Source organism: Natator depressus, chromosome 15, assembly GCF_965152275.1.
Source record: "Natator depressus isolate rNatDep1 chromosome 15, rNatDep2.hap1, whole genome shotgun sequence".
Taxonomy (NCBI): domain Eukaryota; kingdom Metazoa; phylum Chordata; order Testudines; family Cheloniidae; genus Natator; species Natator depressus.
The window spans coordinates 22,069,497-22,095,372 of record NC_134248.1 but is presented as its reverse complement, the minus strand read 5'-3'; the positions used below and the strand labels follow the sequence as shown (position 1 = coordinate 22,095,372).

At 40.4% G+C, this 25,876-nt stretch overlaps 1 protein-coding gene across 1 annotated transcript in view; it reads right to left on the bottom strand.

The window, feature by feature from the left end:
* SLC15A4 (solute carrier family 15 member 4) overlaps window positions 1-25,646 on the bottom strand; it is a 48,534-nt gene extending 22,888 nt beyond the window's left edge. Inside the window, exons 1-5 of the mRNA XM_074972586.1 lie at window positions 25,041-25,646; window positions 12,613-12,908; window positions 10,953-11,121; window positions 9,151-9,228; window positions 542-710 (exon numbers count right to left, since the gene is read on the bottom strand). Of these exons, the coding sequence (XP_074828687.1) occupies window positions 542-710; window positions 9,151-9,228; window positions 10,953-11,121; window positions 12,613-12,908; window positions 25,041-25,646 (1,318 nt within the window). The remainder of the gene's footprint in view (window positions 1-541; window positions 711-9,150; window positions 9,229-10,952; window positions 11,122-12,612; window positions 12,909-25,040) is intronic.
* Window positions 25,647-25,876: the final 230 nt, after the last annotated feature.

Below are 25,876 nucleotides of genomic sequence, written 5' to 3'. Positions count from 1 at the left end.
TGCTTAACTTTTAAGTGGCATGATGATTAAAATCAGGTGACATTGCTTTGGAGTTTCCTTAATATTTAGAATACGGAATTAGAATTTTGCATTTATTTTATGAAGTGGAATTCTTTCCCATCTGATCACCAGCTATGAGCCAAAACAGGCTGAACTCCTCAGTGACATCATATGGTTGATGATGATAAAAGTAGCTCTTCTGCTACTTTTCAGTATGCTTGACCTTGATGATAGCTTACAGAAAAGGCAAATCTTTCATCCTGGAGATTGCTAGTTAAACTGCCGCAAGTTAAGCTTCTTTAAAAGTGTTAATTTATAACCTTGTTTCAAGCAGAAAAATGGTCTAGTCGTTTTACACTATTAATAAAAACATGAAAGCTTAGCAATAGTTAGAGTAAAACCCCTCATTAGGCACACACATTCATGCAGCCCATCCAAGAGACTCCTGAACACTTATCAGTTGAAGACTCCAGAAACATTTTAGATACTCAACAGGACTCTGCAGAAGTTAATCAGATGTGTATCTAAGTTGCCTTCTTACCTGCGGCAAATGCAGAGCACATCACAAAGAACATTCCAACTGCAATCCTCTTCAAAGATGAGGGGAGCAAGCCATTCCTCTTCAGAATGGGATCTACCACTTTATCCTTTAAGGGTATTAGGATCAGAATAAGCACTGCATCAAACATAGTCAACCAGGCTGCAGGAAACTAAAAACAGAGTAGATAGATTAATTCAGCCATGTTCTACTTACCACCTGATTTGTTCTTTTCTTTAAAAATAGCATTTTTTCATGCAATAATGAAAACCTGGGAGAAACCAAAGTATTTGTTACAAGTTACAGACTCACATTAAAATAAAATCGTTCAGTCATTTCTCAACATTACCATTAATGCATTTTTCTTAGCTTAGCTCTTCGGGTTTTTACTTAGCTACAGGATTTTACAATTCTTCTGGCTTAAAACAGTAAAGATGGTTTCTCTCCAAAGTAAGTAGGATGCCACTGCATGCTCCCTCTCCTGGAATTCACATCCCTCTGTGTTGAGCTTTGGGAGTTTTCCCAGAAAGCAGTGCCCACTGGGGTTGCACAGGCAGCCTCTTGCAACATCCAATGTTCAGAACCAAGATTACAAGAGCCCCAACTGCCTCAGTTCCTTCTGCTGAACCCAGCAGTTCCGAGAGCAGAATTCAGAGGAAGAAAGAAAGGTGGACAAAGAGCGTGAATATGAAGAGACACTCTCCAAAAGTCACCTGATCCATAAGTCACTGGAGTTCTGCTTTGAAAATGATGGCACAACATAGTTGCACATTTGAGCATACTAGGAATGTTACCAAATGGAGTACCTCAGCTAACTAGACTGCTGGTTGTTTGCAGATAAAACTGAAAAAGAAGTTCCACTAATCAAACCTTTTCATACCTTTAAGACCATCAGGGTGCATAGTAATATAGTTGGCAGGCACTGTAATGCAAACATCTCAAACACTGAAGAGCCCAATCACAGAAGGCTGGTAAAATTTTTCTTGAGGGAGAGTGGCAAGCCTGTTGCCATTGGTGGGCAATGGCCCACCCACTTAGCACCCAGGCCCAGCCAAATCTGAGCACCAGAAGCAATGCTTAAAGTGAGGGAGGTTGCAGAGGGTCGCAGACCCAGGGGAAGGGGGGTGGGGGGAGGGGGGAAAGGTATTTAAAGATTGAGCCAGGTTACAGAGAGGGGCAGTTTTATAGTAAAGCTGCTGCTGCCTCAGACCACTGTGCTCACGTCCACTTCCCCTTTAACACAGGTTCAGACACGGGCTCATGCCACCCACCTCCAGTTACTGTCTGCCTTCCCACTGGTGGACTGTTTGGGAGATAAGAGCAATGGGCAAGGCATACCTCTGCCAATGGGGAGGAAGTAAGCATAGCCAGGTGGCATGGGATGCAGCTGAAGCTCGTGTCGATAGAAAACAGAGTGGTTAAAACACAGAGGTTCAACCACCTCTGTCACTCATACAGGTGAGTGGGCATTAACCATAGCTGGATGGCTTAACAGTGAGCCCCTTCCCTGCTGGCATGACGGAAGAGCGGCTGTGCCAAATTTGTATAGCACTGCAACCTGGCACACAGGGTCCTTCTGCTCCTGGCCTCTGCCTCCACTCAACTCTCTAATGGACACAGGTTCCATCACATGGAGTTTGGACGGGGAGCAGAAGCCCATGTGTACCACCACTGAGATTTGGTCCAGCTGTTCCTCTGTCATGATAGCTGGCAAGGGGTTCTGGCTGGTAGACAGATTTGGGGAGACTAAGCCTCTATCTCTAGCCAGCTGCTGCCTACAGGCCCCATGCTGCAAGCCACCTGAGCATTCAACACCACTGAATTTAAATGGGAATGATTAGATTGTACTATCACTTCTAAACAGAGCCCCAATGAGTTTCAGACGGCTGACAGAGCCAGACTCGTCATCTGAACCATCACTAGATGGAACAAAAAATGAATAACGAATAGAACGTCATGATCAATGCTGCCTCCTTTTGAGGGAGGAACATTAGCATCTTAACATTTGTTTTCTGTGTGTCTTGGACGTGCTTAATAGAAAAAATCATTATCCTGCAGGAGCTTTCAAGCCATTAAGATCCATCAATCACAGAACACCTGTCTGTTGAATGACTGATTGTGCAGCTAATGTCTGGTAAACAAATACACCAAGATGTGTCTATAACAGCAATCAAAGGCAATCTTAATGTCATATATGGTTGAAAGTGATTTAATGCAATTAAATATTCCCTGCTTGTTTATTTTGCTTCCAAAAATCTGTTCCTGAGTCTGACTATAGGTTTATATTTCCTATTACTCAATTGTTTCTATTCTCTCCATGAGAAATATTTAGTAGCCAGGTCTGTAGATCTTCCATTAAAATTATGACTTTTCATAGTTGTCACAGCATAGTAGAAAGAGTATTTTACTCATATAATGCAAAATACAATTAAAGTCAAATTATACCTGTCAAATGAACAAAGTCTATTGTGTGATACTTTTATCCTTTCCAATTTGCAAGATTCAGTAATTCACAATGAGATTCCCATTCTACCAAGCTTTAAAATCTTTAGAATCAGTTCCATATGGGCAAACTGAGATATTCCATTAAGCACTAAGGAAATGTTCTTATGCAACTCCAAAAATAGCTTTAGGCATATTCAACCTATCCCATTGCACTATTTCCACTATAAATACTATTCCAACTAGTAAAGTCCAAATGAAAATTTAGAGCATGTCCAAGCATCTAACGCTCCATCCAGTTTTTGTTAAAGGAGGACTCTAAAAGAATCTTTGTATATAAACCCTCACAACTGTGCCAGCAACTGGGGCCAGTTCATGTACGTCTAGGAGCCATACATATATGATTTGAACCCCTAGAGAGAAGATGCAACATCATTAAGTCCTTCTACCATACCTGTCCCAAACCAGTTGGGTTTGGGGAGAGGCTGTGTGCACAAGATAAATAACATCATTTAACTAACTCAACTTGAGTGTTTGAAACCCAGTTGATTTTATGGCAGCTGCGACCGTGGCCTATGAGACCCACTTGAGATACATAATCTCTGCCACATCTGTCCCATTTAAAGGTAATGTTTCAACCGTCTGGGCTCTGCCTTCTGCAAGTTCTTTTCACTTCTGCTAAGCTGGACTGCTTCCTCTCATAACTCCAGAGACCTTTGTTAAGCTCGTTTCCAAAGGCTGCGGTCTTGTGTGATCTTCCCATTTGTCCACATCCATTTCTTTGAGGTCTTGCTTGCACACATCCTTGAAATGCAATTTTGGGCATCTTCTGGGTCTTTTTCCAGATGCCAGTTTGCTGTAGAGGATGTCCTTTGGGATGCGCCCATCACTCATTAAGCACACATGCCCAAGCCAGCAGAGGTGTCTCATTTGAGGAGCGTTTGCATGCTGGGTATGCTGCCCTGCTTGAACACCTCAGTGTTCATGACTTTGTCCCTCCAGGAGATTCCAAAGATTCAACAAAGGCAACGCATATGAAAGCTGTTGAGCCTCTTTTCTGGATGAGAGTATATGGTCCATGTCTCACTCTCACACAAAAGTATGCTGATAATGCATGCTTGATACACACCGGTGTGTGTTCTGTCAGTTTGTTTTGCTATACCCTCTTGTTCAATCTAGACATTGTTGTGGCAGCTTTTCCAATGGAGATGTTGAATTCTGTTTCAAGTGAGAGATTGACTGCGACAGTCAACCCCAGGTATGTTAACTCATTCACCACTTCAGGTTCATAGTTGTTTATCTTGAGGAAGGATGCCTCCTCAACTCCTTTGCACATTATGTTAATCGTTTTTAGGCTTATGGTAAGCCCAAAGTCTTGGTAGACTTTGGAAAAAACGTCCAGAAAGTTTTGAAGACACGCTTCTGTGTGGGTTGTCACTGCTGCATCATCAGCAAAGAGGTGGTATTGGATAAGGGCCTCCTGAGTCTTGGTTTTAGATTTAAGTCTTGCAAGAGTAAACTGCTTTCCATCAGATCTTGTGTGCAAGTAGATTCCCTCAGTTGAGGAACCAAAAGTTTGTTTCAATAGCAAGGAGAAGAAGATCCGAAACAGAGCAAGTACACAGCCTTGCTTAACTCTGCTACGAATCTGGAAAGCCTCAGACTGAGCTGTTGTATTGAACTGTGCTGTACATGTTTTCATGGAAGGATAGAATTATGCTTAAGAGCTTGGGGGGACAAGTAGTTACCTTAAAAATTAATTCAACAATTAACGTTTGACAATTTTTTGTATTCCATATTACACTCTGTCTTCCAACTATTTCAAGACAATGATTCAAGTCTTTTGAATCCATGAACTGTTTTATATTTATTTATATTTATTATTTATATTTATTTATATTTATATTTATTATTTATATTTATTTATAACTGTTAAATATTTCCAAACAGATCAAATTTGCAAAATTATTAGTTACGGGACCATCACATACTCTGGACTAAAAAACAAATCTTAAACATTCTGCTGAACTGATCATCTTTTTGCTTGCCACTAGAGTCAGCAAGCGTGATCTAAAAGAAATGATTAAAAAAATTTAAAGCTTGATTTTTTAAATAGGTTTAATTTTTAAAATACATTTGATATTAAAGTTGAAATCACCCGATTAAAATCATTTAATTTAAATACCAAAAATATTAAGCAATACATGTCTACTGCCAAGTTTTAAAGAAAGTCAAGGCACCGAATGGGTGGAAGTCACTAGTTAAGCACCTGATACCAGAATTTGTTGCGGTGCTAAATTAGCTTTTTGGCAGCAGCAGCCTCTTTGGCAGGCACAGAGGGAATATTTATTCAGTTACTCATTCATTTTAAGTTAAAAACCCAATTAAGAATTGGAAAAGAAGGGAAAAAAAATTTCTTCCAATTTCTGAATAAAAACTAGATGGGAAGTGGTGTGATCTACTAGTTCTAAAACTCTGAAGCTTATGGTGACCAAAAACAATCAGTTTAATTCACTAGCTACAGATATTTCCTTTATTAAATCAGTTTGCTTTAAATGCAAAATGTTTTGATACATTTTTGATAATTTTTTTCTTATGTATCCATCACTTAAGGCAGTTTTATTTAACAAAAAAGCATTTAAGATGTTTTTGTACATTTTAATTGAATCTGAATGACCACCCAAGTAGAGCTTGACACAAATCACAAGTAAAAAAAAGTTAGTCTATTTAACAGAAAATGGTGAAGGATGCATTTTGCAACACAATAAATGTAAGAATTAAGTTAAACTATATAATTGCTTATACAAATGTGAGTAGATATCATATATGCTCCTGGTTAGGGAAAGGTACTAAATTTAGCATGCTATATTTAGTTGCAAATCAATGTATATTAATGGCTATCAAATAATGAGTAACAACCTCTCTCTCTGGAAAATAAACAGTACAAATGCAAAACCTGATTGAAATCTATTTAATTCAAGGTTTCAAGCTTATTTAAATCAAAATTTAAATCAGTGGCTTAAAATCACTGATTTAATTCAATCGACCCCATTCAGGAAAACTTTCACATTTTGGGGGGGGGGGGGGGGGGGAAGAGAAGAAATCAGCTGTGTATTTTGCGTAACCGACTTTTACTATCTCACAACATTAACCAGTATCACAAAACTTAAAGATTGATTTGGATAATACAGTACAAAATGTAGGAAGTTTTTTGGCATTACTGAATTTGATAATGGACAACAGAACGAACAAGTATCGCCAGCACTGCTGTGTTTCACACAATTCAATCACAAGTTTTTTGGAGACTCACAGCTTCCCATTTCTACATATCAGGAGTTGGGAAATTGAGAGTATGCACATATTTTTACATATTCCACTACTTCCATATCAAGAAACTACAATCTTTATCCTGTTCACTTTAGACAAATACTGTAATGCTTACATTGAATGTTGTGTGCATCTAAGAAAAATGTAGGTCTGATGAGCCATGACTCAACTGCTCTTTTACTTAGCTACCGCAAATCATCATATCCTGATGGGTAAGAGCAAGTCTGATAGCTTTAAAAAAAAAAAAAAAAAAGACTACACATGTACACATTTTTAGAAATGTAGTGTTGTAGGATGCCTTTCATATGACCCAAATAGAGGAAAAAAAAAAAAAAAAAATGAAAAAACCCCACAAACCTACTTTGAGATGGTTTTAAAATATACTTGCAGAATTATTTTTCAGATTGAAGCAGCAAAAGGGCTACAATGGAAGCACTGCAGAAAAGGGAGCCGACATTCACTTATAGACTGGCTGGTAGAAGAACCATTTAAAATATCAAGACAGACACACGAGGATGATGTTCCACTATCCAGTCTTCAAATTCCACATTATTAAACAAACACTAAATACAACTGAAGTTATTTTTAAAGCCATTTTAAAGTTATAACAAACGGTCTTATGGTATGAGTGGCATTTTAAACCATTTTCAACTAAAGCCAGTAATAGTCCTTCATTGCTTATTTGAACCAATTCAATTTCTGAACCGAACAGTCCACTTACCAAAAAATAAAGGAGCCAAAGGCTAGAATAAGTTTCTGACTAACGTTTATTCCCAAAGCAGAAACACGCACACTTACAGTATTTTTAAAGTTACAGTGCATCTCTACAGTCACTAGGTTACAGGTGTGTACACACAACCTTCTGTAATTTTTTAATGCATATTTATACGCATAATATTCTTTAGGGGCCGAGGCAGAGAAGTATCACACTGTGCTTTGTTTAAAAAGAATATTTACTGCAGTGTTCAGTCCACACTTCATTAATTTCCCCATGTCAGATAAAGGCACAGGCCTGTTTCATTAAGTCTTAGTCAAGTTAGAGGAAAACTATTCATTTTGTTCAGCCTAGCAATCAGTTAGCTCAAACATGACAGTTGTGAGGCTTAAGTAATATTTGAATAAGCTCTGAAACTGTCTCATGAAAAAAAAAAAAAAGATAGAAATGCAAGTAATATTAACAGAGGGCAAGAAGGGCTTCATAGAAAGAATAAAGTAAAACTTATTTGCAACTACCAGGGACCTGCAGGCAAGTTAAAATAAACTGTGCTCTATTTAAATGGACATCTCAAATGTGGCCCAAAGTTTGATTATGCTAAGTCTAAATTTAACAAACCTTGGACCAATGAAAATATTTCCATTTTTAAAAATTTCTATCAGAATTTTTAAATTAACATTCCCCTCCACTAACAAACTCAAACACAACAGCACTTAAAAACTGGAAGTGAAATTGACATGACTTCCAGCATCCAAGTTAAGGGAAATTTAAAAATAAGCAGCAGAAAATTAGCGAACAGAATTTTAAAAATACCTTCACTTATCTAATATGTTATTATTAGTAACATAGCTGAGGAAAAAATTTAAAATATAAGATTTAAGTTGATTGCACCCCTTTAAGCATGCAGAAGTCTCAGAACACTTTCAATTTAATTTATTAACTGTATCGAATCAGGCAAACAGAAGCTATAGGTTGATGAAAAGTCAGTTTGATGCACCTAACCAATTTTACTTTCAGCTCTGAGACCATTTTCTAAGACTTAAAAGAGAACCAAAATACACAGATGGCTTTCAAATTTAATGTTACTTTAATTTTACTTATGTGGTATTTTACAGTACACACATTTTTTATATTTGCATTTGTGAATAAAAACAATGAAAGCAATCTTGACCTATTCACATTACTAAATTTATGCCAGTGGTTTAATTTCAAAGGCGTATTTAGTAAGCCTGGTAATTCATTTATACGGATAAACTTTTTGTGTAAAATGGAAATGATTGTTTCAGTAACCACTTCACGTTAGACTTTGCAAGCTCTTCTTTGAAGTTGGTTCCATAACATCCTTCAATATGCTAGATTATCCACGTTACCTGCAATTACTGATTAATCAAGATAAAATGCAAATATAAGTAAGGGTATGTCTACACTGTAATTAAAAACCTGCAGTTGGCCCAACCCAGCTGACTCAGGCTAAGTGACTGTTTAATTGTGATGTAGAAGTTTGTGCTTGGGCCCAACTCCAAATGTCTATATTGCAATTAAGCAGCCCCAGAGCCCAAGCCCCATGAGCCCAAGTCAGCTAGCATGGGCCAGCTGTGGGTTTTTCATTGCAGTGTAAATGACCTGTGCTTCACTTTTAGCATGAGTTGTCCAACTGAGTTAGTGGGAATATCTGTCTGCAGTGTTCCCTCTAATTTTTTATGTGCATGTGTGGAATGAATTTTGTTATGTGCACCAACACAGATGTAATAGAATACCAACTGAAATGTATTAAATATTTGGATGTTAATCTTTTTAATCGCTTGACAGCCCTAATGGTTTAGTTTTGAAATATGCCTGAATGAACAAAACATGTATAAGATTAAGTTAAATATAGGCATTAGTTAATAAAAACCAAGTGTAGTTACGTAAATTACAATTCTACTGCTTAACATTAGGAAACACAAATTTCAGCTTTGTACTGGAAAAGTGACACTACAATGAAGCTACCCTACAGATACCATTTAACCCCAACAAAAGAAATTAGTGTCCATATCATCACTCATTACATCGGACCATTAGCTTAGCTCAGGGAGTTTCAACTGAACAAAAACAAAACAAAAAACCCTCCACATTTTGGCCAACTTACCGTATGAATATGGGTGGTGACATTTGAAATTTCAGGGATTTTCAAATGTAGACTCTGCAAAACGTATGTAGTCTGCATCTAACATTAAGAAAAATTAGTTGACATTGTTACTTGATAAGTCATACTCTGAAGTGAAACTACTTAAAATGTCAGTGACTCACAAGGATTGCATTTGAATGTACTAGACAGCTGTTCAAAACAAGGTTTTCTAGTGAGATCCTGCCACATCTCTCCAGGCCCAGAATTGGAGCTTAGTAAAAAGCACAAACTCTTAGACTCAAAGGCCAGAAGGGACCATCATGATCATCTAGTCTGACCCCCTGCACATTGCAGGCCACAGAATCTCGCCTACCCACTCCTGTAACAGACCCATAACCTCTGGCTGAGTTACTGAAGTCCTCAAATCGTGATTTAAAGTCTTTACTGTAAATGGTGGATTCTCTGTAATTTAGTTTAAACCTGCATGTGACCTGCACCCCATGCATTAGCAGAAGACCAAAAAAAAAAAAAAAAAAAAAAAAAAGCCAGGCTCTCTGCCAATTTGAGCCAGGGAAAAATTCCTGTCTGATCCCAAATATGGCAGTTAGACTCCGAGCAAATACAAATTTCAGCTTTGTATGGAAAATTGACACTATGGTGAAGTTTCCCTACAGACTCTATTTAATCCCAACAAAAACAATTAGTGTCCATATCTTCACTTGTTACATTGGACCATTAGATCAGACCCACCAGACACGCCTGGGAAAGAATTCTCTGTAGTAGCCCAGAGCCTTCCCCATCTAGTACCCCATCACCGGCTGTTGGGGATATTTGCTACTAGCAGTTGCAGATTGCCTACACTGAGTGGCATGTAGCCAGTCTCATCTTCCCATTCCCTCCATAAGCTTAGCAAATTCAGTCCTAAAGCCAAATCTTCTTGTACAAGACCTAATAGCAACAGAACCAGTCACAGGAACTTTTTTAAAAATAACTTTTAAGTGGAAATTTTTAAAGCTCTAAACAGCCTTCCAAAGTGTTTGCAACCTAAGCTCTGCAGCATCCTGCCAACTTAGAGAAATACAGTGAAAGGCACTAAAATAAAGTAAAACTGACTCAACTGTTTTCACTGACAAAGATAAGTGAATTGGAAAAGGAAACAAACAGTTTAATATTGAAAAGTACATTAGATATTTACAAATTTTAGCTTTAAGACTCCAATTATCAGGTTAACATACATATTTTGAAAATATTCTTAATATCCTTTTAGACCATTTATTCATCCCTCAACTTCAGAGGGAATTTTACATTCATGAAAGACACTACGTAGCAATTTACATTTAGATACAAGGGCATATTGGTGAACTAATATACGTCACCCCATGACCATTTTGTTTAAAAAGTCAAACATTTTTGTCATTACTAAGCACTGGCTTGTTACATAATTTTAGTTACATTGTGCAAACAAATATACATCTCTGAGAACTAGTCTGGGGTGAACCCCAAAACTAACGAGTGCATATTACATAAAAAAGTCAGCTAGTCCATAATAAAATACGACTAGGCAAAAACTGTTAGATTTCTAGCCTCTTTCAGAATTTTAGCCATTGACATTGCTAAACTATTCTATTTAACAAAAGCTTATGGAACATTTTCCCCATTTTTTTTTTTAAATGTTCCTTCAAAGTTGATGCAATTTTCAGAGAGGAATGAATTTTTACAATTTAGACTCCGAGCTGTGATTTAATGATAGCACCTACAGAGCTTCCAATTGCAGTGTTGAGAATGTAAACTTATGGTCTTTATGACTGGTCAGAGTCACTCACCTGAAAATACACTGTCCAGTAAGGTATAAGAGCCAAAAAGACAGGGATAATCTTGACAAGGGCTTTCACATCTTCCACTTTATCTTCTCTGAATGGCCCTCCATGAGAGATCTTCGCCATCTCAAACAGGCTTTGCTTGCGAGGATTCTGAAGTACTTCCTGGATTTCACTTTTGAAAATAAAGTTGAAGTTAATTCAAAAAACTCATGGACAACTTTGTATTGCTTTTTCATCAAAAAGGACCTTGTGCATTTCAGAAGTGGGAACAGAAGATACAGAAGAAAAAACATATCAGTCAAAGCGGATCAGAAAGGGACAAATTAAGCTAAATATTCATTATAAAAGTTTACTAGACATATTCTGGTTTCAGAGTAGCAGCCGTGTTAGTCTGTATCCACAAGTACTTTTTTTTAGACATATTCTAATCTTTCTTCATCCACTGGGCATGACTAAGCATTAAAAAAATGCAACAGTTGAAAGTGATAACTGGTTTATTTACACCATCAGAAAATAAGTTATTCTAACTTATTTATGCACTTGACGAAGTGAACACATGAAATTCCGTGCTGCACGAGGCACCTGAAACCCTTTGCCAACCTACAGTGGCTAGCTGAAGCCACCATTTCACGAGGACCTCAGTGTGTGGAAGACAGTAGCTCAAAGAGATTGTTAGAAATAGCAGTTATACAGCTCTGTTGCCTCATCAAGTCTGTTGGGATACAAAGGCAAATAAAAACCCTTTTAAAATCAAGATGAGCCCATGGAGAGAGCAAAGCACAAAAGAAAGATGGTTAATTAGTGCTCTGTGAAAAAATGTATTTAGCAAATGCTAGTCCAGAGTCTGAGGTGTGTCCAGATTCACTGGGAGTATGTCTATGCTACAGTGGCATACCTACAGCGCTGCAACTGTGCACTGTAAAGTAGATGCTTCCTATATCAACAGAAGGGGGTTTTCCACTAATGTAAGTAAATCCACCCCTCAGAGAAGCGTGAGCTTGTATCCTTGTATTGACCTATCCACATCGCCATCAAGGACTAGGTCGACCTAACTATGGTGTTTGGGCACAAAATTTTTCATGACTTAGCTAGGTCTACACTAAAAAGTTAGGTCAACTCAGCTACGTCCCTCGGGGTCTGAAAAATCCACACCCTGAGTGATAGTTAAGCCTACCTAACCCCTGGTTTAGACAGTGTTATGTTGATGTAAGAATTCTTTTGTCAACCCAGCTACCATCTCTTGGGAAGGCGGATTAACTACAGTGAAGGGAGAACCCCTTCTGTCACTGTAGTGAGTGCCTACACTGAAGCGCTACAGTGAGGCCGCTGCAGCATTGCTAGAGAGGACATAGCCTAAGCTATAGGTATAAACCAGGCTTGAAAGGAGAAGAACCACAGGCAAAATTTTGGAGTAGTGGAAGAACAGCAAGTCTGATTTTGCTGCACACAGGGACTAGATGGAAAACAAGGATATATTCTTTATTAGGACATATACACCCAAGCACTCAAAGATCTAAATGAAAGTCGAAGTCTAAAACGGTACAGAATAGACTAGAAAACGAAGCAGCAGCCAGCCAGTTATACAACCATTAAGCAAAGCGGCTTGAGACCTTAGTTGAAATTTGAAGAGAGTTAAGCCTGTACTTAAGAGTTCTTAACAAACCTATTAGTTCGGTGTTCCCTGGATCTCTTTCGTGAGCAACAAGAGTACGCCAGAATCTTAAACATGTCTGTGAAGGCACTGCCATCAGGTGGCTTTGTGATGAAGAAACTCTGACCACACAAAAATACCATGAACGAAATCCCAATGCAAACTGTTGGGATGATATATCCAATAACGAAGCTGACATTCTGCTGAATGTATGCAATGCCTCCCAGGGAGACAATAGCTCCCAAATTAATGCTCCAATAAAACCAATTAAAAAATCTTCTTGTGGCTTCTGGACCTCGGTCTTTGACCTGAAAGAGATTAAAAAATAAACAAGTCATTAGCTTTCTGAAAGGGCTGAAGCCTGTTTATTAGAATTCAGTCAACTCCAATACACACTCAAAAGTTAGGTTTAATTTATAGTCAAACTAAAATGACTAAAGTGTTCTAGGGTTAGTATGGTAGTTAATGAAGTCACACTGTACTGTAAAAAGAAAAGGAGTACTTAGAGACTAACAAATTTATTTGAGCATAAATATGACCTTCCAACGAAGTTAGTACATATTCAACACATGGAAAGAAGAACTGTACCAGAGTGGACCTACTTTGCTCTTAGTTACAGTCATTACTTCCACAACATTAGTATCTCTTGGTTACAGTACATAGAATATTAGGGTTGGAAGAGACCTCAAGAGGTCATCTAGTCCAATCCCCTGCTCAAAGCAGGACCAACACCAACTAAAGCATCCCGGTCAAGGGTTTGCCAAGCCGGGCCTTAAAAACCTCTCAGGAAGGAGATTCCACCACCTCCCTAGGTAGCCCATTCCAGTGCTTCACCACCCTCCTAATGAAATAGTGTTTCCTAATATCTAACCTAGATCCCCCCCACTGCAACTTGAGACCATTGCTTCTTGTTCTGTCATCTGCCACCACTGAGAACAGCCTACCTCCATCCTCTTCAGAACCTTGAAAGCTGCTATCAACTCTCCCTTCACTCTTCTCTTCTGTGGACTAAATAACCCCAGTTCCCTCAGCCTTTCCTCGTAAATCATGTACCCCAGCCCCCGATCATCTTCATTGCCCTCGCTGGACTCTCTCCAATTTGTCCACATCCCTTCTGTAGTGGGGAAACCAAAACTGGATGCAGTATTCCAGGTGGTGGCCTCACCAGTGCTGAATAGAGGGGAATAATCACTTCCTTTGATCTGCTGGCAATGCTCCTACTAATACAGCCCATTATGCCATTGGCCTTCTTGGCAACAAGGGCACACTGTGGACTCATATGCAGCTTCTCGTTTACTATAATCCCCAGGTCCTTTTCTGCAGAACTGCTGCTTAGCCAGTCAGTCCCCAGTCTGTAGCGGTACATCTCTAAACATGAATTCCTAAAATGAAACGTTCTGTCTGACAACTATGAAGTCCATGTAGGATTCAAAATAATGTTTATGTTTTACATTCTAATAAGGCAGTTATAAGTTACCTAAGAATTTTATCATGCTCTAATATACATACTTTAGTTATTACATTTGATTATCTGAATTAAGTTCTCTTCTCTCAAATATTGCAAAGGTCAGCTGCAGAGATTTCAACAGCTTTCCCAAAAAAGTGGTCTATAGTTATAGGGAAAAAGTCTTAAGAGTAAGCAGCTGACTACTTGAAGACTAAGGCACAAACTTTAAATTTAAATATTATTCCTTTTGCAACCGTACTCTAACACTGCATTTTTATAAAATGAGTTTAGGTTTCAAGAGGTTTATCTTTATCACCAACAGGCCCCACCAAACTGAGTACAATATATATTTCCCCTTGTATGACATAAAAATTGAACATGAATTATTCTTCTGCCAGAAGCTTTAACTGAACACCTCTACAGTCAAGCTTATGCTATTTTTTACCTGTGCAATTCCCCCCAGTGCTCCTTATTCTATATCAAATACTATAAATAATAACTGCTTCTAGCTAAGTCATAGGAGCTCTGTATAACTCAGGACAGTATGCAGTTTACCAGAAGTTAAAATTTGGGGAAAAAAAAAACTCTATCTTCCCTTTACTTAATGAATCAGCTACTCTGCAACAGAATCCACAGCATCCCATAACTCTTGCGGCTGCAACACTTAAGTCAGCACCCTGTAGCTGAAAATCAACTCAGAACCACTAATGAATCAGAGTAGCAGCCGTGTTAGTCTGTATTCGCAAAAAGAAAAGGAGTACTTGTGGCACCTTAGAGACTAACCAATTTATTTGAGCATAAGCTTTCGTGAGCTACAGCTCACTTCACTGGAGCTGTAGCTCACGAAAGCTTATGCTCAAATAAATTGGTTAGTCTCTAAGGTGCCACAAGTACTCCTTTTCTTTTTTACTAATGAATCAGCATCAGATACCAGCTTAGTGGAGTCAGATGTCTTATGACTGAGAAGCAAAACTTATTTGCCTGGCACTCAAAAAACTGGACATACATGCCATGATATGCCATGAAAACCCAGCTATGTCTGGGGTAAACCCAGCTTTTTCTGCAGGAAAGAAGTTCTGTTGCTGGTACTGCTCTATAGCTTCTGTATCCAAAGCAGTGAAAAGTACCTTTCAAAATCTTGATTACTTTATTTGACTAGACTGCTGGAGGAGGTGGTGCAACAATTAGTCTGACAAAGCTGCTGTGTGGACCATGGAAGACTGGAGGCCCCTTGCAGTTTCTACTTTTTCTTCAAATTTACATATGATAACTCTCTCAAACAGAAGGTGTCTCCATACAAGAAAGGGGATGGAAGCGGGCTTGCCCTGAGCTTCACGACAGCAGGCCATCAAGAGGATGCACTGTCATCAAGCTTTACATATATAAACTGGAGAGAGGTTATACAGGCAAACAATGATTTCCACTCATTGATCAAATGCCAAGTCTACAATGAAAAGGGAGACCCATAATCCATCTTTGTTGTTCAGACAAGGGCTTGACAAAAAAAAGAGAGGGAAACGATGGATGCTACAGTGAAATGTAGGCCATGGGCCAACAGATCAATGTGGAAAGTAATAGATGCACTAGGTCAGAGAGGGCAGGAATACCTTGGAAGGGGCAAGGTACTTTGGTCTGTAAGAGACCAAAGAAAGAATAAGACTGAACTTTGATTGCTGTTGAGGTTCCTGGGTCCTGTTCCCATTAAACACATGCATATTACTCCCCTCTAGGAATCTGTATTTCTTATGGTAATGAACAGACAATATGCAAATAGTATAAACAAAGAAGTATTAAGCACCTGTTTCTGCTATACATAACTATAGCATTGTTAAGCATTTGAATACATATACTACAGGCTAACAGAGACAGAGCCTCAAGCCAGCCATTTTTCTTTTTCAGGCTTCAGGACAGTTACTACCTGTTCCTGATCACTTTATCAGCATCAGTTTCATTTTCAATATTGCTTCACATCAACTTTCTTTTTAAATCAAAGTGGCATACATGCCAGTGAAGTGCTAGTGAATGATACACCATTTTTATTAAACACAACCTTACAACTTGCATAAGAGTAGGTAAGTTTCTGGCAGACGACTTCCCTTTTCCAATCTCAGCTCTCACTCTGCACTGCCACTCCATGCAAAGAGCTAACTCAGTAGCCTTGTCAAAAGAGAAAAGGGGGAAACGAAAGCAGAGTTTGAGAACGGAAAAGAAGCGTGTATTGAAAAAGCCAGACTCATCAATAAAAATGGATCTCCCTCCATGATGAAGTGGATCTACTAACCACTTCCTTAGACAAAGCAGGTTCACCTGCTAAAACCATATTAAGACTACCTGTTGGATAAATTAGTTATAGCAAAGGGGCAGAAGATAATTTCTTGTCAGCTACAGAAAATTCAGCACAGTTAAAACGCAATCAGTACATTTCCTTTCAAATATAGCACTGGTTCCTTAAGAGATTAGATATACCGTATATGTAGAGTTCTCTACCCTGTAATTCACCCTGCTGGCTATGACTTGAGCTGACCTACAGCGGGAAAAATACTAGTCTAGGCTCTACAGTTTCTAAAAACAGTTATGAATTAATAGACAAATATTTTTACTTATTTCAGGCAAATCTACCCCTTCTGCTGCTATCATCCTAGACACTAAATTTTACCTAGAGATCAACTACTTGAGAATTGCACAAGGATTTTTATTAAGGAGTAATATTTGGCACAATACTGTAGGAATCCTCTTTTCCCCCCCCACACATTCCCATTATTTTCATTCACCCAAGCAGAAAAATTCCTTAGCTCGCTCTGCTCAATTTCATCTGTGTTCAGGCATAGCAGCACCAACAGTTTGATTAAATTCTTAAGACCCAGTGACTGCTGCAGCAGGACAGGGCTAGCATGTAAGCGGCACAGACATGGCCATTTCCCTATGCTTCCAAGAACATTTTACAGGGACACAGAAAGCAGAAACTGGTATTATTAAAAGGTTGCATACCTATAATTAGCTTTGTGAATGGGTGGAAAACAGAAATGGTATATCTGGACTTTAGTAAGGCTTTTGATAGTGTCTCACAGGACCTTCTCAAAGAAACGAGGGGAATATAGCCAAGAGATGAAGCTACCATAAGGTGAGTACATAAATGGTTGGAAAACCATTCCCAGAGAGTAGTTATCAGTGGCTCTCAGTCAAGCTGGAAGGGCATATTGAGTGGGGTCCCATGGGGATTGGTCCTGGGTCTGATTCTGTTTAGTACCTTGATAAACGATTTAGATAATGGCAGAGAAAGTACACTTATAAAGTTTGCAAAAGATACTAAGCTAGAAGGGGTTGCAAGTGCTTTGGATGATAGGAATAAAATTCAAAATGATCTGGACAAACTGGAGAAATGGTCTGAAGTAAACAGGATGAAATTCAATAAGGACAAATGCAAAGTACTCCACTTAGGAAGGAACAATCAGTTGCACACATACAAAATGGGAAATGACTGCCTAGGAAGGAGTACTGCGGAAAGGTATCTGGGGGTCATAGAGGATCACAACCTAAACATGAGTCAATACTGTAACATGATGCTTTCGTTTTTTGCAATCATTCTGGAGTGTATTAACAGAACTGTCTTAAGCAAGACTCAAGAAGTAATTCTTCCACTCTGCGCTGATAAGACCTCAGTTGGAGTATTGTGTCCCATTCCAGGCATCACACTTCAGGAAAAATGTGGACAAATTTGAGAAAGTCCAGAGGAGAACAACAATGATTAAATGGCTAGAAAACATGACCTATGAGGAAAGATTGAAAACAAAACAAACAAACAAAAAACACAAACAAACAAAAACAGGGGGTTGTTTAGTCTGGAAAAGAGAAGACTGAGGGGGGAACACGATAACAGCTTTCAAGTACATAATTGGTCGTCACAAGGAGAAGGAAAAAATTGTTCTCCTTAACCTCTGAGGACCGGACAAGAAGAAATGGGCCTAAATTGCAGCAAGGGCAGTTTAGGTTGGCCATTAGGAAAAACTTCATAAACAATTGCATAGGGAGGCTATGGAATCTCATCATGGGAGGTTTTTAAGAATAGGCTAGACAAACACCGGTCAGGAATGGCCTAGCGCAGGGTCACTACCCGCCCCCTCCCCTCCCCCCCCGCATTTGCCTTCCATTTAGGAACAGTTTCTAGAGGTTTTCAAACTGTGGGGCACACCCCCATAGTGGAGCATGGAGGAATATTCGGAGGCAGGGGAGCAGCCACACCAGGTGTCTCAGGCCAGCCCTGCGCAGCAGGGCTCAGGGAGGGAACACCCTCTCCACCCCATGACTCACCTCAGCAGGCCACCCAGCCTGTCTGGGTTGGGGGGAGGGCACAACCAAAAATTGTAACTCAAAGGGGGGCTCAGTTCAAAAATTTTGGTTATGTCCCCACCCCACCCCCACCCCAGACAGGCTGGGTGGCCCACTGCAGTGAGTTGGGGGGGTGGGGGGGAAGTGTGTGGAAGTGGTGAGCCCCATGGTGGGACTGTCCCAAGCCCCCTAGTGTTGCTGCTTGCCTCCCTGAACGTTCCTCCACGCCCCCACGGGAAGACGCACCCCACCACTTGAAAACCTCTGTACTAAATAAAATGTGTTGTCCTCCATTACAGGATTTTTCTCGCGTACCCCCTGATGAGAGCTCACAAACCAATAGGGGTACACATACCCCAGTCTGAAAACCACTGGTCTAGTTATTACATGGTCTTGCCTTGAGTGCAAAGGACTGGATTAGATGACCTACTGAGGTCCCTTCCAGCCCTAGACTTCTATGATTCTATTACAGCAAAATAACCATTTACCAATAAAACTGTCCAATAAAAGTAACTGATCAGCAATAACAGTTTCAGTATATAAATACAAGATGTTTTAGTTGTGAGCATTCACAATAAAGTGTTGCTACTTCAACGTACCACTTTCTTTCATCTGTGCCAAGTCCAAGGAATTCAAAAGCCACAAGGTGGAGTGTGACAACTACTTAGTCTGCTTGAATATTTCAGAAAAAAATTAATCTACCATGGCCAGCTACACCTCAAAAAAGCCATAGGGAAACTGTTTATGTCCAAGAGAATAAAGTTAAAATCATCCACACTTTTTACAGAAGAGAAAGCATCACGTGCAGGAAAACTAATTTTTTTTTTTTTTTTTTTTTTTTAATACTCAGAGGTCCTTACCTAAATTTATTTCTAAACAAAATTACCCACATGTAAATAAATCACTGGGCAGATTTACACATGTCAACTTTGACGATTTCGCAAACTCCAAACTTCTTGCCAATATCTAGATATTTTAGCATAAGACTCCCACCCCTCTAAGTTTACAGAGGCTACTGAACAGCTCTTCTGCACAAAGACTTTTCATCACTTCTGCTGTTAGAGACTCCCTTTTTCCAGAATAAACAGGCAAAACAGCCACTGCTTGATGCTTTACTCTAAATGTGGCTGACACTTGGACAGCTGGTTATCCAATGCTCAGCTGGCTTCTTGGAGATAAGGTAAGGTCATCTTCCTAGTTTCTACAGATTTTGGCTAAAACATCCTTACTAATACAGCTCATACCAGAGAAACTCAATGGCTCAACCCCTTGGCTTCCTATTACAGAGCAATAACTTCAAACATATTGGCTTCCAAGGTAACACTGACTCTGCTAAACAAAAGCAAATAGCTAATGCAAACACTTAGAACACACTGTACACACTATTGCCTCTTCTGCAAGTGAGTTCATGAACAGCCAGTTTTCCACAGGATAAGCTGCTGCTGGACAGGTTTTCACCTATTTTGCTGAACCAGAAGGGCGTGCACTGAAGGTCTGAACATAGGATGGGAGCCAGGAACTCCCACTGCCTGATTTCCAGCCCCAGTTCTCCCAGAGTTGTGGGTTCTTGGGAAAAATCACTTAACCCACCTCCCCAGTTGTAAAATGGGATAGTACCTCTTTCACAATATAGTGAGGCATAATTTATACAGAGCTGTAAAGCATCACACAGAATCAAGTATTAAATGAGGGGTCAGTATAAGCGAGAAGCACTCACTGAAACACTAACAGGAAAGGCCTCCCAGACCATGTTTTCAAACATAAAATATTTTACTTAGATTTGATTATTGTCAGATGTATATTTACATCTTTCATTGTGAAGAATCCCAAAGTGCTTCATCAACTAGATTTCCATCAATCTACACATAGGAATCACTTAAATCAATTAAATTAAGCCACTGCTGGGGATGAACATCCTAGCTGTTTAACAGTGCACTGCAATACAATAAAACAGTTCAGGGTAGGAAGCAAATGCCTTAGCTCATTGCAACTATGACAAAATTTTAGGTAGGCGGAGTAGACAGACTGAAAGAAGAATCATCAGTTCTTTAATTTCCACATTAGATGAGGACTGCTGTTTTAAGTCTCATCTGTTAGACATTAACTATAGCAGAACAGCTGCCCTTAAAACTGTGCTTGGATATTGGCTCAGCAATAAATTAGAGGGCAGATGGCCACTTGCTGAATCAGATCTTGCTGCACCAGTGTTTTCTTTAGAGATCCATCATCAAAGTATTGACCAGGCCAGACCCTGGCAGCTTGAGATCCAGTGAGATAGGAGACCGAAGTAGCACGCCTGCAGATCCATATGAAAACGGTTGGAAGAATAGAATCAGCACTTCTCATGCAGACTTTATTGCTTTCTCCAGCATCTAGTTGTTTTGCTTTGTTAAATAAAGTAATGCCCCAGTTCTCTGTGGTTAGGACAGTCTTGAAGTAATCCCAGGCAAAATTCCTCATCTTGTGCCTTCTACAGGTAGACTGAAATAAACCAGTGAGCTCTCTCTCAAAACAACATTTATCTTAATGGGTTATGAAACTGCATGCTTCTCAATCAGACACAGTGACACTTTATGTCCACAAATATACAAAACTGCAGATCAGATGGTTACGCAGGAACTGAGTTCTGCGCAAACAGAATTCTTATTTGGTACCAACTAGCACAAGAATATAATGAAATCTGATCCCAGCATCAGCTCCTAATGACTCCTGGGTCCCTGACATTGTTCTTCTGCTTACTCACTCCCGAGTCATGATAGCCAGCTCCACTTCCTCCTGTAGTCATTTACAAAAACAAGCAGAAAAATATGTTTGTTTCCAAAATATTAACACTGTCAGTGTCCACTTACTAGCTGAATAAAGGGCTGTACAGAGGCTATATGGCACAAAGTATTTCCTAGCATTGATAAATAGGTGCTGCAGGTGGCAAAACACACCTCAGCAAGACAGGTGAGTGGCCACACAGGACGCCAAGGACTAAATACTCAAAATTTTCCTCTTTGTCCCCAGCCTACAGAAGGAATGAGTGATGGAGGACAGTTCAGTAGTCAAATTCACCCCTACAAGATTCATGAAGCTGTTCTTACACATCTTTCCATTAGTTATTACTGTGAGAATACACTGATGAGATCTCAGAAAACAAATTTATCCAGTATCAGTTCAGCTCCATAATTTCAAACCTTTACAGTGAAATTTCGACAGTTTACTGTTAGGCCTTCTCCCGTTTCATGATCACATCTGTATTTAACTTGCCTGTGCAGTTTGTTTGGTTTTGTTTTGTTTTTTAAACCCACCGTCAATTTTAGGGCATCATAGATTTGAACTCCATGCCTTAAATTTTTCAGTTAAAGACATGTTTACACTAGGAAAACATGTTTAAAAGTTTCCTACTATTGCTAACACTGCTTTAGCTGCATCAGTGTTACCATACTGCAAGACTTTTGCTAGACCACTATCTGCCATCAGACTTAACCACTACATGCCTGTCAGATTTTTTTAGTACAGAGGAACCAGCCCTTCTGATCACCAGTTTAAGCAGATCTTTTCCAAGAAAGTCTGATTGTCCTGGTGATTAAAACAATGGTGACAGATGACAATCCATCTATCGTACATCACTGCCAGCGTTGCATATGAAGCTGAACTAGCTTTAGCAACAGTGAAAAAGCTTTAGAAAAAGTTTCCCAAATGCAGAAAGGGCCTAAATCATCAATCCCTACCCAGCAAAACAGGAAGTAACTGCAACGTATGCACACTCAAATGGGGAACTGGAAAGTGTCATGTGAAATCACATGTTTATAAACACTATTCTGAGAACCATCAGTCTCAGGGTAATATATTGCATCATGTCAAACCATTTACAAAAACAAGTCTTGCAAAGTACTATTAAGTATTTACACACGGAACAAATATTTAATAATGAGCTCTTCACTCTAGCAGAGAAAGGTTAACACATTCCAATGGTTGGAAGTTGGGAATAAGACTGGGAAAAAGGCATAAATTGTTAACTGTGAGCGCCATTAACCACTGGAACAATTTACCAAGGGTCATGTTGGATTCTCCATCACACACAATTTTAAAATTAAGATTGGATGTTCTTCTAAAAGATATGATCTATTAATTGTTTTAGGGAAGTTTATGGCCTGTATTATAAAGGACGTTAGACTAGACAATCACAGTAGTCTCATCTGACCTTAGAATCCACGAAGCAGCAAAATTCGGTAGTCACATTTACGGCAATTGTGGGTGCTAAACTGACAGGCAAAAACTGTTCTGCACTAAACAGCCACTTGTAAAATATCTGTAAATACCTCTAAATGTGTACTTAACAGACAAACACTGATAATTATGCTCCTAACTTTGGAGGATACATTTGTGTGTCTTTAAGTGATTTTTAAATTGTTTAGTATCATATTTTGTACGAGTCCTATTCTATTTTGAAGGTCTGCCACCCTTTCCACCCCCTAAAAACGAATTTGGATCCTCCAGCTACCAAGCTAATACTGAAATAGTTAGAGTAATTTTTAAGGCCCATAATAAAATGTGTTTGCAAACAACATTTGGAAATCAACTTATGAGAACTAAAGCATAAAATACATGTCTAAATATTTCATCAGGTTACTATTTTCTCTCTTTAAAAAATTAAACTTGTCTGCAGACCTTGACAACAAAACCTTTACATTGCACAGTTGCCTCCAAACTTGATTCTAGTATCACATCAAAGACAGATTTTATTCCAAACAGTACATATCCATCTACCCTGCTTTTTGGGAAATTCCTAGGTAGGGAGAATCATCTAAAGAGCTCAAAACTACAGAACAAGTTAAATAGCATGTTGTAATATATGTAACAAATGATAACCTAGAAAAACAGAGATTGGGAAAGATCCACACCTTTACTGGAAAGTTACTCGTGATTAAGCAGCAGAAGAGAAAATTTCCCTTGCTTCAGTCTACAGTACTAATAAATCACTGTGAAATACCTGCAAGACATAGATGTCTGATTTAAAAAAGTCTTTTCCCACTGGTGTTCAAAGGCAGCTACACTTTTAGTGAAGATAGTGTAAAAAAAAAAAAAACCAAACAAAAAAACAACTCTGTGTCTGTCATTATTCATCTGTTATATTTACCTTCATAAAGTGTTTTGGGGACAGACAAATTGAAAAATGCCTTACAAGATAAAGTCATATTGAAGCTACTTAACTTGATGGGCTCACAAGGGAGTTATACTAGCTTTGACACAACCCATACACTGGGAATGTTCAATTGTGGGCTATAAGAATGTTTACACAACACCCCTAATATTTACATAATACTTTTCATCCAGAAAAGTCCCAAAGAGCTTCCAATGCCAATGAAGGGCAGAGCCAAGCTACATACAGTAAACTGCACAACATTCCGATGGGGAGAAAGGAGGTATTTTTGGCACAGACATTGTGAAAAGCCCCTCTTCTTATGAAAAATTCTCTACTATCCACAGAGACCAGAACTCAATTGTCCAGTGAAGGAACCCAGGACAAGGAGTTAAGAAATCAGTTCTACTCTCTGCTAAGCCACTAACTAAAACTATTTACTTAGTCAAGACACATTCTCTTTACACCTGAGATTCACAATCCATGAAGTGGGAATAATATTGCTACTCTCTGTAAAATAATTTTACATCTCTAATTAGAATGCGCAATAGTAGTGCTTTGTATTAATATTACCTCCAGCCTAAGAGGGCTATACAAACAGTATGCCACATACTATGCAAAGTTAGATTACGCCGTACTGTCTGTCAAATATTTCACGTAAAAAGAAATGGAGTACTTGTGGCACCTGAGAGACTAACAAATTTATTTGAGCGTAAGCATACAGCTCACTTCATCGGATGCATCTCACGAAAGCTTATGCTCAAATAAATTGGTTAGTCTCTAAGGTGCCACAAGTACTCCTTTTCTTTTTGCGAATACAGACTAACACGGCTGCTACTCTGAAATACTTCATGCAGTCATTTTGCTCTGCAGTGATGATCCAATGAATGATCCCTTACCCAAACTGAAGAGAATTACTGTGTTGACACAAAATATATCTGCATGAAAGACACTGCTATTAATAAATTTATTGTATTTACAGCAGCTCTTTCACCTGCCAGGCTCAAGCTGGACACAATGTTAAACAAGCAACTGTCGGGGGATTATAGAGAGGGGACCCACACAATCCTGAGGGGACCCACACAATCCATCTGAAACACCCATAAAACTAATACAATTCCCCTATGCCAGATACTTCTGGACCTTGAAGGGGATAATACTGGCCTGGATGAACCCCACAACACTGGGTCCCTTACCACATTTATACAAGAGTAATGCTGCTTGGAGATATGGAAAACCTGATCTGGGGTCAAAAAATCAGCTGCATTGGCAAAGTTAGCCACCACAGCCACAAGCGCCACAAAGACCCTACAGTGGATTAACACAGTCGCTGTAAGTTAAAAAGTGAAGTTCTTTGTGTCGTGTTCGGCAGAGGGACAGACTAGATGATCAAACGGTCCCGCTCCTAGCCTTGAAGTGTCTGACTCTGTAGGCGGGTTGCCCATTCCCCCAAACCTGGCTGAACCCAGGCCCAAAGGACCAGTCCCCTCCCCCGCGTATCCCACACCCGGGCGAGGCGGCGGCCGGGCGGTACCTCACCTGGTCGGCCCCGAAGGGCGTGATGTTGGCTTTGACGGAGCCCACGCTCAAGCCCACCAGGGCCAAGCCGGCGAAGACGGCGGCGGAGCAGCAGCGGGTGGCTCCCCCCTGGGAGCAGGGGGCGAGGGTGGCGTTGGCCGCCGTCGGGGAGGAGCAGTTCTCCCCGCAGGCCAGCGGGATCTCCCCGCAGAGGGCCTGGCGGGTGCCCGGGGCCGCCAGGGCCGGGAAGGCCAGCATGCCCAGCAGGTAGAGCGCCAGGCTCAGCAGGATGGTGCCGAACTTGCCCAGCAGGGCGTCGGCCAGCCAGCCGCCGAAGGGCGAGACCAGGTAGGTGATGCCCATGAAGATCAGCAGGGCCTGGCTGGCCTGGGCGCCCTCCCAGCCGTAGGGGGGCCCGTTGAGGAAAAGCACCAGGTTGGAGGTGATGCCGTAGAAGGCCACCCGCTCCAGCAGCTCGGCCAGCAGCACGGCGGCGCAGGCCAGGCGCCGGCCCTGGAAGGAGCTAGGGCCGCCGGGCGGACCCCGGCCCCGCCACCTGCCGCTGCCGCTGCCGCCCCCCAGCAGGGGGCTCCGCTCGCCGGGCTCGGCCCCGCGGCTCCCCTCCATGGGGCGGCCTGTGACAGGCGCCAACGCCGAGCCGCAGCCCCCGCTGACCGCGCGCGCCCGCAGCCAACGCTCCCCCGGCAAAGAAACTTCTCCCCTCTGCCCCCTTCTCGGTCTCTAGCTGAGGGCTCCAGCCCCGCCCGCTCGGCCCATGCTATGCGCGCTGATTGGCTGCTTCGGCTGTCACTCCGCCGTGGCGCTTCCGGGTTCGGCGCGCAGGTGTTGCGCGGGGG